At 37.1% G+C, this 13,457-nt stretch overlaps 1 protein-coding gene across 5 annotated transcripts in view; it reads right to left on the reverse strand.

Moving 5' to 3' along the window:
* Positions 1-13,457, reverse strand: part of CADM2 (cell adhesion molecule 2) — a 688,977-nt gene that overhangs the window by 92,491 nt on the left and 583,029 nt on the right. For all 5 annotated transcript variants that reach the window (XM_075769404.1, XM_075769413.1, XM_075769394.1 and 2 more), the window contains one exon: positions 12,991-13,081. In XM_075769404.1, coding sequence (XP_075625519.1) covers positions 12,991-13,081 — 91 coding nt within the window. The remainder of the gene's footprint in view (positions 1-12,990; positions 13,082-13,457) is intronic.

Here is a 13,457-nt window from a genome sequence, read left to right on the forward strand (position 1 = left end):
ACAGGAGAAAATTACAGGATCCTTTACTAAGTACTAGCCATTTTTTCCATTTTCCAGTGTATAACCACTAAATACTCTCGTTTGTATTATTTTGATAATGAATAACCTGCACTGTTCTTCCTTTGTACAAGACCATTCCCTAAAGCCTCTGCTGCATAATGCACAAAACCAGGTACGCGTGCAGCTCAGCTCACACATTTGTGATGAAATCTTCTATTCAGAGCCCACCAGCCAAAAGCCAGCAGATTCACCACTGTGTCCCAGTTAGATCATTCCCTGACTGCGTTATTCACCTTTAAGAGCCCTGGTGTGGCTGCTCAGCCTCTCAGCTGCTTATAGCAGGCTCTTAAATCAGGGAGAAACCATGCAAGCAGCTGTAACAGTTTCTTGGCCATTCTCTTCTGCTTGCAGTTCTGCATCCTGTGCAAGACTACAAATCACAGACTCAGTCTTTCCTCAGGTATTCTAGTTTTGGAAACAGTTTACAGTGGTACTTTAAATACTAATCCTCAAATCTGGAAATTTCATTTTAACTACCCAAACTTAGGTCTGAAAAATCTCAGAAATCTGAGATTTTTCCTTGCAACAGAAAGGCAGACTAAGACTATCTAAACCCAGCAATGAATAATTTGTAATTTACACTAATAATAAATGGTGTTAATTTATTCATTCCTGTACTTGTTTCCTGCCATGCCTGTCAGAACCACAATCCCACTTAGCTTGTCATCTCCATTTGTTCTGGGGCTATGCTCACACACGAAAGAGTAGTGTTAAGCTTACATTTTTACACCTAAGAACGTTGTTTGGATGTTTTTCTAACCTTTGTTTTCCAGCCCTTAGCAGGTGGCTTAATTGGCTGGGCTAATGCCACAAAGTTCTTTGTGTGGAGAGATATGCACTTCCTTTCATCCATAAAAATACCATATATTTGTAAATATGCCACCCATTTGGCATATTTGTCAAAATATATGTTAGAATAGTACGCTCTCAGAGCAACCGAAAACAACTGTATCGAGTGATTTTTCCCAGCAATAACTCTAGGGAAGGGAGAGCAAAGAGCATCTTCCAAAAACACAATGGAAAAAAGAAAAATGATATATGCACGCAACACTAGGAAATTCAATGGGTTTGTGAACAGGTCTCACTGCATATTCAGTGACTGGGCAAAATGTCTTTGTTGTGCAGTGGAATAATTTCATCACCTTCCAAAACAGTTCTTTTGGGTTGTTCTGTAGCAAAGAGAACTGCTGCCAATAGTGACTAGGAGTCTCAGTTTTGTGAGGAAAGGAAAATATAGTTTGAGAAAATGATGTAAGCAAGCACTGAATGGGTGTCTCTGGTGCAAGTGCTAGTGAATACTAGCGCAATATTAGGTAGCAACAATGCAGGGACAGGCTTCAGTGCTTACTTGAAAAACCCCCCGCAACTCAGTTGTGGCTTTGCCTTTCAAATATAAGACAGCCATTCCAGAAGTATGCCAACAGACCCAACTGTGTTGTTATCCTCCCATACTAACTCCATTCATACTCCCTTATAAGATTTGTGCACTGACTGAGAATTTATAATTCTGGAGAAGGACGATCATACAGAAGGTTGCATTTGAGTTTGTCAATTAAACCCTTTCTTCCAGTGTTCATTTTCTGCACCTCATTTGCACATTAATTATGCACGGGCTTCAACTTTGCAATGACTGGTGAACAGTCCAATACCTACACCTCCATAGCAATTCATTGATTTTAGGAAAGGTTACACTCTGAGCTTGAGTTCTGCACACCAAGAGCCTGGAATCCTAGTAAATGTACAGAATTGATGTATAAAAGCCCAAGTCACAGAAACCTGCTTATCCCTGTTCTGGGTGCTTTAAAAATATGGAAGAAAAAAAAAAAAAAGATAATTGTAATTTAAGAAAAAATATATCTAACATAGACCCAGAAAGCTAGGGGAGTCATTTTTGTATTGAAAATAATGAACTGTAAAAGGTAAACAGTGGAGAAAGGAACAATACAAATTATTCTCAATAGGGGAAAAAGTAGCAATTCCAAAATCAGTGTTTGACTTCATAAAGAGAGGTTATGTCTTTGAAAGAGGAAATGCAAGTTTTTGAATGAAAGGACACCAAATACAAAGAAGAAATTAAAAAAAAATATAAATCCTAATTTGATTTTCAGGTGCACTCCTTATGCTGTTCTATAAATGCACGCTTTTTTTCCTTTAGAAGGATAGTGTTTCACCCTGCTAGCTTATGGCATGTACCTGTTCTCAGGCTACTATGCTGCTATAAATGTAGGGGAAATGTGCAGATATGTATGCAATGAGCTGGTGTTCTCCATGACACTGGGTGTTCCACATGACATCTGCTGTACAGGGAACAAATTTTGTTTCTGTAATTGTGTAACAGAGCAAGCATCGTGAGCATGATTTGCACTGAAGGGAGTTACACTAATGTGTCATCTTGTGTTCTACTGCTAATGGTTGATTCAACTCTGCTGTAATTTTACCTGTAAGTGTACCTAATCTCTTATCTACGGAAAGTGAAGCATTTAAAAACTGAGGATCATATCCTCTTCCAAAACTTTTTTCTCATGCTTTAACTTCCAGTCCAGTACTCAATTAGAATTACCCATGCTGTATTTCAATTTTATCTATTATTCTATTTCATGGGCCTTTTTTATTTTAGAATGTGTTCCCACCTGAGAGAAAGGAAAAGAATTATTTCAAAAGGCATACACATGCAAAATGGATTTAATGAGCACTAAAAATGCTGCATTTAGTTGTTTTTCACACTGTACTTTGTGCACCATTTTATGTGTAAACACTGAAGAAAAGGGACACTTAAAAAGGAAGAAAAGCAATTATTGAATTGAGCCTATTAGGCAATGTGATCATTTTACAGAACACTAAAGGGGAAGTTCTTAAGCACTGCAGGAGACTTTATTGTAAAGTGTAATTTTCAGACAGGCACTAATGCTCCCACCTGTTTCTTTTTGTGTCACACTTTTTATAACACCAATTTCCCTACTCTCTGCAAAATACTGAAAGAAAAAAAAAAAGCTTAGAAGATCCCAGCTGCGAAAAGAAGATACAACCTCCTAGACAGCCAGGATGTTTAACACAAACTGAAATTTAATCTATTAAATATACATGCTGTATCTCAGCAAAAATGTTACCTGCTTCTTAATATGTTATCTACTACATCATAGCATAATTCCACAGTGGAGGTGTAATGTCAATGAAATACTGGTGTAGAAGGTTACAAGCTGAATATTTACATAATCCTTTAAAATAATTGGCTTTTTCTTGCAAAGACAAACTACCTATCTGGGAAGTTTCACTAGGCAGATTTTTTCTACAATTCATATGATAGTCATGATAAAATTTTAGAACATTTTACTGAAAATGAGCACTCATTCAACATAGCATATAAGACATGCCTACTAAATCAAGGCAGGAGATATCATTAGGATGAACTCCTTCAAAATGACAATAATTTAAAAATTGGTCAACTATCCAAAGAAAGCAATTACAGCAGCAATGGCAAAGTACTGGCAAATGTTGCCAAGTTCAGCTTCAACAGAGATCTGGGCTGGCACCAAGGACTATTAATTAGAATTGTTTTAAAAATAAACTGGGCATAGAATTTGTATACTGAAAAGGTTCACCGTTAATAAGTTATGTATATTCCAATCTATAAAACTTCTATCACACACTATGTGATCAGTCTATGTTGCACGATATATTTTTTTCTGTACCTTCCTGACTGAAAGTCTCGAAATGTAGTGTTTAATACTGCTAAAGCTTTCTCTATATATACACTGCTGCCTACGCAGGTGGTGAAACTAGATGCTTAACTTACAAGTCTGGCTGATGATAAGAAATTTCTCTGTGGTTGACAATAACCATGGGATACAGAATGATTAACATTAGCTAACATGGGTTATATTCCATTAGATCAAGTTAACAGTAGTTTGTTTTTGAGTTAATAATCACCTACTTAAATATCATCAGTTCCTCTTAGAGAAATAGAAGTTCACACTTCTCCAAACAGAAAAGAATATAGAGAAAGCATAAATAGGATAAAGATACAAAGATGAAAAAACACTGTTTAAAAAAAAAGAAGAAACTTTTCAAGAAACTAGAACAGGGCAGAAGAGACAGACAGGACAGAGATACCTACTGTATTTGTAGGAGACAGGCTCTATCTAATTGCTGAACAAGGCAAGTTCAAAGAAAGACAACTTGGAATGGACAGAGAGTGAGGCAAAAGACAGGAATAGGAGAGCCTGAGTGATCCTGAAAGCTGTTGCCCATGGACAAAGAACACAGGACTGAGAACTGTGAGGAGGGGCTCTTACCTTTGTCTGAGCCCACACCCACAGACACAATACTCTGCCCTACATACATAAGCATTTATTCAAGAATGTATTTACAGAATCTTGCCCAAAGCTGTGTATGACATGTGCCCCTGGAAACTTAACTGTAAACTCAGAGTGCTCAGAAGGCATAAATATGATTAAAAGAGATATTTCAGTTACTGAGAGGTATTAGAGGTCAATGCTAGTTCTGGGATCAAGGCGAAGGAGGCCAGGGAGTGTCCCTGTTTGTTAAATGCAGTTACGACAAAATTCAAAATTCAAACCCATCCATCTTTCTGCTTAAGACAAAGACTGTCCAGATCTAAACATAAAACAGTGGAACTCCAGTATCTAACTGTTCTTCTTTCTTTTCACCTACTTGATTTCACTTGCAGGTGGTCCTTCCTAGAGAAACTTGGAAATAGCATCTTACAATTCAGGATTTCTGACAGACAACTACAATTCAGGATTTCTGACAGACAACTATGTATGAAGCTTAAGGGAGAAATACTTTAATACCACATTCATATTTTGCTAGAATACTATTTCATCCTTAATATGGACAAATTTATCCATTTTTCCAAATCATTAATATTTATTGATACTGCCTAAACCTCTAGCTTGGGCTGTGGATTCATTCTGCAAGGTGATTTATAAACACAGAAACATGCATGCTTTTCCAGATTCATTATGACAATTCATACAGGCAGAGTTGACACTAGCATTCCTTTCTAGGCTGCTAGGTATTCATGGCACAATCCAGATAGTGTTCTGCAGTGAATAAAATTTATGCAGAAAATGAGATAATTTCTTACAGAACCTTCATCTCACCTGCTAGAGAAGCAGGGAAGCGTATCATGTCAAAGTAGGAAAGAAAGAATTGTACATGGACAAAAAGCTGGCCGTTAGACTAATGATTCAGAATCTAAGCCTGCCATTATGATGTAGTTTCAAAGCAATATTGGCAAACTACTTACACCAAAATGTTAACAGCTGAATGTCAAGTGGGTTTCCACTATTTTCTCTGCTAGTTTCTGATTTCAGATTCTTGAGCATAGATTTGCTGATGTGCTAAGAACTCAGTGTTACAATTCAAAGCAATGATGAGCTATCTTCTGAGTGTGATGCTATGTCACGTCAAATACTCTTGGGAAAATGGGGACTGTGTTCAATGTTAGACATAAAATATATGTGATCTATTTGTCAATTTTGATCTTAGGATTTTTTTCTGCTTCAGTTTCCAGCTGTAAATTTGAGGCAACTGAATATCCTAATTGTCCACAGGTGTGATAAAAACAAACATTTAAATATTTGCCATGTTCTCAGATACTATGGGGAAGAAACATATGAACACCTACAAAGAAATTATTTTAATTCTGTGTTCTGAGGGCATGCATCAAAAAAGACCTGAGTCGTACAGATCATTCATAACTATCATTCATAATTACTATCCCACTGAAGGAGTCAGGAATCCTCTTCAAAGACTATATCCTACCCATAATGCCAAGTTTTCAGGAAGCAAAGTATTATGATGTTTCTCATCATATAATGAAAGTCAGAAAATCCAAAGGTGTCCCTTCTAGCATTTCTCAAAATACCTTCCTTAGGTTCAGAGGTCTTTTCACTTTGAATTAGTTTGTACTAAGGTAACTATTCAGAGGAAGGAAGAGATTTTCTTCTCTTTTCTTTATAATACAATTTATCCTTGAGCCTAGGACAAAATGATTCATGAAATAAATGTTTCTATAATTTTTTTAAATACCAAACATGTGAAAACTGAATAAATGACAGGATATGTAGATGAAGATGACAGTGTATGTTGTTTACCTTGACTTTAGCAAGTCTTAGTTACTGTCTCCAATGGTATTCTTTGTATCTAGGCTGAGATGTTACCATTGTCCTGGATGTGTGTACTGCTCAATGGGTGAAAAACTGGCTGGACCATTGGTTGAGTTGAAGGGACACCGTACCTGGTGGTTGGTTACAAGCAGAGTTCTTCAGGAGTCTACCCTGGGTTCTGTCCTGTTCAATATCAAAGACCTGGCTGAGGCAGTGGAATGTGTTCTCATTGAGTTGGTTGTTTACACCAAACTTTGGCTGTACTGAGTATAGTTGTAGGGAGGGCCACTATTCAGAGGGGCCCCCGCAGGCTGGAGGAATGGGCCAACAGGTCCCTCCCTCATGGGAGGCAGGGAAATTCAGCAAGGACAGAGGAAAAATCCAGCATCTAAGCTGAGAAGGACTTGAGGGTCCTGGCTGACATTAGACTAAACAAGAGGTAGTATGAGTCAGGCTCCACTGCTTTCAAGTGACTGAATCCTAGTTAACTCTCTTAACTAAGTTTTCTCTTTTCACCTAGGTCCTTCAGGTGAAGGTGTCAGGTCCTTCTCAAATAAAACAGCCACTCGCTGGGGTCACTGACAGAATGGTGCTGCATATTTCTCTGTTATTATTAGTATTTGTTTCCATCAGCATTTGCAAAATGTTTGTCTCACTCGAGTCTTCTTTAGATACTAGAAAAGACAGAACTTTCTGTGGTGATACCATATACATAGTTTACAATAACTTTACAGTGCAAGCTAATTATTTGGTGTGCCCTCATTAAATGTGATAAATTTTTCTGATATTAAAATATTTATTTGACTATACTTTATAATACTGGGTAAATATAATATTAATGTTTATTACTGATTGTGCTTTTCTCTATAACTTTTTCATTACCTTACAAATAATGCTATTCTAATGAAGGATACATATATGAATGTTCTCTTGAAATAAAAATCTTTCCTGTTTATTTCAAACAAGGCCAAATATTCACTTTACATTAGTCAACCAACTATACTGTGATTCCCCGGAGCTGCATGGAATGGAAAGACATTTCTCGAAAGTGCACAGGAGACGGCCAACTCTCTGTTTCCTGTGCCCTAATTATACCATTATATTTTGACATTCTGTCTGCTGAAATGACACTGACTTAAAAAAAACCCCATATTTCATCCATGCTTTGGTGAGAGCACTGACTAAGACTATTACATACTGAACCTTTCTTTCTTTATGGGGCAGTTTTTGAGTTCACTTTTGGGTCAGTTTTGAGTCACTAGACTATATTGTTAAGACACAACAGTGCATAGAAGGTACAACTTGCAAGAAGAAAATGTTGGCTTTTAAAATCTTTTGTAAATACATATGACTGTAAATGATCATTTTTGTTCTTTGGTTTTTATTTTTTACAGCTTTCTTTTGTTTATTTTAAAATATTCAAAATATTGTCAGGCAGTATGACTTCAGAAAAGTCTAGACATTGCATGTGAGTTCATAAAAAGGATGTCTATGATTTCTGAAGCTTAATTACATTTTCTTCTTTGGAAAATGAACAAAGCCTAGGTAAAACTATATTATGGTAAAAAAGAAATAAATTTAAAAGATCCATGACACCTTACAAACATATTAAGCAAGTTCATTTACTAAAATGGTATAGCCTGACAACTGTCCAGGGATCCAGCCAAAAATATTGGAAAAGACAAAATAGCTCTAAGGATTGAAGAGACGAGAAATTAGCTTCAATTTGGCTTGAAACTATACAATAATATCTCCAAAAGAGGAATGCTATTGAATAGTGATGCCAACTACAGGGCGTCTTGACCTAAGTTATGCAGAGAAATGGATAAATACTTTTTTACCTACAGTTAAAAGAAACAAACCCTGGACGTCACTACTATTAAAATTGTCAATAGGGTGAACAAACCAGCAACTGAGTCTTCCATAAGAAAAGACAAAGCTGACACAAACACACCTACTAGAATTTTTCCAAAAGAAAACTCTTAAATGTGATCTACCAACTGGGCATCGATCAGTCAGACAACAAACTTCACAAATGCTATCTCAAGTTCCCTTAAAATATTACAGAGAATAGGTTATGTTTTTATAGTGAGTTATGTTTATAGGGTCTGTTTAAAAAACAATCTGGTAAACTGATGAATATATTTCCTCTTTTTTCCTTTCCACCAACAAAATTTTAATTGAAAATGTCGTATCTTTATGCATACAATATTCCAAATATCAGCCTTCCACTGTTGTTTATAACTGATACCGTAAGTGCTACACAAATTGGACCAGAACATCACCAAATCCAGAGGTCTATATCTATAATTGTAACTTGATTTTTTTTAAGAGAGTATCATGGAATCATTTTGGTTGGAAAAGACCTTTAAGATCATCAAGTCCAACCATTAACCTAGCACTGCCAAGTCCAACCACTAAACCATGTCCCTAAGCACCACATCTACATGTCTTTTAAATACCTGCTGGGATGGTGACTCAACCACTTCCCTGCCAGCCTATTCCAGTGCTTGATACACCTTCCGGTGAAGATTTTTTTTCTAATATCCAATCTAAACCTTCCCTGGTGCAACTTGAGGCCATTTCCTCTTGTACTGTTATTCATTACTTGGAAGAAGAGACCAACACCCACTTGGCTACAACCTCCTTTCAGGTAGTTGTACAGAGCGATACGGTCTCCCCTCAGCCTCCTTTTCTTCAGACTAAACAACCCCAGTTCCCTCAGCAGCTCCTCATAAGACCAATTCTCTAGAACCTTCACCAGCTTCATTGCCCTTCTTTGAACAAGCTGCAGCACCTCAGTGTCTGTCTTTGGTGTTAGATCGCAGAAGCAATAAATTTAGCCATAGCTGTATATGGAAACAAGAGGCAGATCTTCTGGAAGGCAGTATATGAGGAAGCCTCCTCCCCTCACCATCTTACCAAGTTCTCTTCTCCCCCTTAGCTCACCCTCAGGACTCCTGTTCCAACATTGCTCTCTCTGCACCAAGACCAGAAATGTTTGTTGTTTGACACGAACACATTCATAGCAACTAGCAACCTCAGTCTGGGATAATTCCAGCCCATCTCATGCTTTAAAACAATTGATATTGCACGCATCCAACTGTGTAAGGCCATTTTTTCTCTTGTCCAAAATCATGGTCATCTTATACCCTAAACTATGAAATGTTAGCAGGGCCTTAGTTTTCCAGTTCTAACACCTAGTGAACAGTTGTTCCTCATCCCTCTGCTGTATCTTTGGAGGATGCTGTTTCAGCAGGAGATGCAGAAGGCAGCTGATTTCCCCAAGGTGTTGGTCTGAGCAAGGCTTCCCTCTCATTCCTTGCTACAAGACAGTAAGTTAGGTAGGGCTTTTCCTTAGGACTGTGTTGCAGATTTGAAACACAGTATGTGAGTATCCATGACGCACATGGTGTGAGGGACAGAATCCCTGCAAGGAGGGGCTTGGTAATGAGAGGTAGGATGGGGTAGGTACATTCTAGCTTTAGGCTCATTCTGCTTTTCCCTTTTGGGAAAGAATTACTCTGCAACAGCTATCAGAATCATGAATGTCACCACAGCCACAACCTGGCTTCATTCTTTCTCCATTTTCATCTCGAATGTCATTTTGAAATTTGTGAAAATTGCTCTGGGGTACAAGAGAAATATACCTATAAGTAGGGTTTCATTTACTGATATGATTCACTGCTGCCTGCAGGGAACGAGAGAGACTGTTATAACTGTGGCATAAAGTTGACAGTGTATAGAAATTAACTCATGGTGTGTAAATGGCTATGAAGGACCATGGCTGGCTCTGAGCTCTCCATGAAGCCCACGGTTCATCATTTATCTTGTGACACTGACATATTTGGGCTCTGTGGACCTCTCCCATTTCTCTCTCTCTACAAGCCAGAAGGTAACCGTAATGTAGGTTGGGAGCATGACATTACTGTTTCTCATGCTAAGCAACTGCAAACTGCTCCCAGGAGGATGCCTATTTATTACTGGCTCTGCGCCATGAAAGACTGACCTAATGAAGCAATACAGAGCAGCCGATGTTGGCAGTTCTTGTGGCATGGACAATTAGAGGTCCATTTATTGGCATAATGTTTGTGCCCCAAAGGCTACCACATACAGGTGCCCTGCCTTGATAATTCTGTGGTGTGGAGTTTTTATTTGTCTGCCCTTTCAAAACCACATGTAAGGTTTCCATGTGAATCCATTAAGGATGCAACTGAGTTTCATTTAAAAAATAAATAAATCAGTAAACCCCTCAATTCAAGCTCCATTTTAATTATTATGTTTTAACTAGTGTCTCCTAATAATAACATATAAAAAATATCTACAATATTTAGTGTAACAAATAGAAAACATTGTGTATGTCAAGCTAAAACATATCACCTTTATAGTCTTTTACTTCCTTCAGAAATTACTAACAAATACAGGGGTCTAAAGGAAAATCTAATATGTGAGAGGATTGTCTCTTTTTTTTAATAGAGTCTAACATCTTTGGCATGTGAAAAAAATGTTAGCACATTTTCAATGAAGATTATGAAAATGTGGTTATAAGCTGTAGACAAAGAGTGAGATGCATCTGACCAAGATTAAACATAGATATAAAATTTGGTATAAATGTCTATATTTAGACATCTGTATTTGTTATCCCAAAATACAGCAGTACATATCTGACTGAATTTACTGCCTAAACTCCATGTAGTTACTGGAGAGAAAGTAGCAGAAATATGATCTTGTCTGGCTCTTTCTTGTGTAGCTGTCTAATGTAGATCAGACCAGCCATGTCATAATAGTGCCTAAATCTCTCCACTAAATGCAAAGGGAAGCATTTCCTTTCCCAAGTGAGCAGCTCAGATGCAAATATCTACTGTGCACATCTTCAAAGATAGTTGCAATGATTCCCATACACTCAGAAACTGAAAAGCATCATGCCTCCTTCTTGTAATACTCAGAGGCAGGTGATATCATTGGAGGACTAGATACCTATTCCCCCTTTCCCCCTGACTACTGATTACATCCATCTGTCAAATTATCCAGCTATCTCTCTCGCAACACTAAGAACAACAAAAAGAAATCACCCCATAACCTCCAAACTATCTTATTATTTAAAGACTCCAAATGTGAAGGGCCAAACTGCGCTCCTCCTCCAGCAACAAACAACAGGTAATTAAAAATATAAAAATACATAATGACCCACTTACTTCAAAGTCTTTATCTCTACAGCGAATGTTAGATGAACAGTGAAAATCAAGCTGGGGCTAGGAAGCCTGAAGTCTATATGCCAAACAGAGCACTTGGCATGTAGCTGTCACCTGTTAAGTCATGAGGAAAACACTGAGATAGGGAAAATCCTAAATGTCACCTAGCTAACAGTGCACTCAGGGCAATCAGGACTGACCTCTTTCCTAAAATTAAGAACTTGCACATCTTCTGCTGAATTCAAAACTAGTGGGGAAACAGACTGTACCTCCTGATACCTAGGGGAATGCTCAAAGGCTGTTAGGTGAATGGATAATTCCTTCTCCTTCAACTATATTATAAAAGAGATGGTATGCAATTGATTTTTGTGAGTTACCTACAGAGGTATCTATCTCAGAAACACCTATTACTTCAGAAGTACATAGGTACCCAGAAGACCAATTGCACTGAGCACCACATAAGACTAATTGGACGGACCCCCAGTGTACCAATCTCAAGCAGGATAGAAGCATGATCTAGATGCTGACTTGCTCAGCCCAGTCAAGATTTGGATGGAAGTTTCTTTAATATGATACAGGAATATAATATAAAAAAGAAAAGTACTTATGGAGTTTAAATGATGCTAGACTAAACTCAAAAGAGCTTTTCAAAATAGAAATTTTGGACTTAAATGCCTGACTTGACCTAAATCTGACTTCAGGTTCCAACATTAAGCAATTCTATAAAGTCACTAAAGTTACAGCAGGGAGAAATTCAGCCCTAAATGACATGATTTTTTGTATGTAATTTGCACCTTTTCTAGAAACAAAATATTATTGCATGATCATTTTCAAGACCATTCTAAAGCTGTATATCACCACACCATGTAACACTATATATTAATCTTTTGAGCAGAAGGTCAATATTTAAGAAACTTGATTCATATTAACTTAATATTATACAATTGGATTATTTATCTATCTTTATGAGTAAATACATAGCGGCTCATCTGAGAAGATACTGTGTTAAGGAGTGGAGTCTATTTAAATAGTAGATTCTGTGCAAGAGTTAATCTCTGCAGATCTGCCTTTAAAAAATACTGATGGCAGAGATGTTAATTTCCAAGTAAAACAATTTATATTCTTAAAGTAGGCTACCTCTTTTCAAATTCTGGTAGAAACAGGCAGCCAACTTGCACATATCATTAAACTTCAAATTCCCCTGTAAATGACAGCCAAAGCATCCAGAAAGTTCAATATATTTTCTCTGAGGCTAGTTGATGTAGGAAGATTTTTGTGAGACATTTTGTCTTCTATCATCAGTTCAATGATGCAAACAGTGACTGATTAAGCCTGCACTCCTTTCAGGTTGATATACCTGACTGAAAAAAAAAATAAAAAAAAAAATCTCACAGCTGGAATTCTTACTGAAAACTAAAATAGATGACAAAGTAAAAGACCAATCCTCTGTAGACACTTAATGAAGACAGGCTTCAAGGGGTTTTCTATACCAGAGATTACTTTACACCCCAGGATGAGACAGAAACAGCAGATTTCTGCAGCTGAAGATTGCTATCACAGCAGAATAAGGAAAATAACAAAAACATATTACTTGTTAAATCACTTACAGTGGTTTTCCTTTGGATTCACAAGTCAAAATTATAGATTGTCCTTCTTCAGGCCATGAATTGGAAGAAATGATTTTAACTAAAGGTGTATCTAGGAAGAAAAAAAAATAGACATCTTGTTGATATACACAAAAAAGATTTATTATGTAAGAGTACATTCTTCTCCATTTACAAAAGACTATACCATAGATTTAATTTGCACTTGGAGATGATTTTATATGGAGCCTTGTGCAATTTTCATTGTCTTCAGGAAGGCAATAAAAATGACCAATGGAACTAAACCAGTAACTTTTTTTATCCCAAGGAAACACAGATAGAAAGCACATGTACGCTCAGAGGAAATAACTTTTTTCCTTCTGTATGCAATGCAGATACTCCATACGACTATTCCAAAGTCTGATATCTAACAATGAAATAAAAAATATTGAGGATGAATAACAAGTACTCTGTGCAATTGTTTCTTTGTC

Source organism: Balearica regulorum, chromosome 1 (genome assembly GCF_011004875.1).
Source record: "Balearica regulorum gibbericeps isolate bBalReg1 chromosome 1, bBalReg1.pri, whole genome shotgun sequence".
NCBI classification, from domain to species: Eukaryota; Metazoa; Chordata; class Aves; order Gruiformes; family Gruidae; genus Balearica; species Balearica regulorum.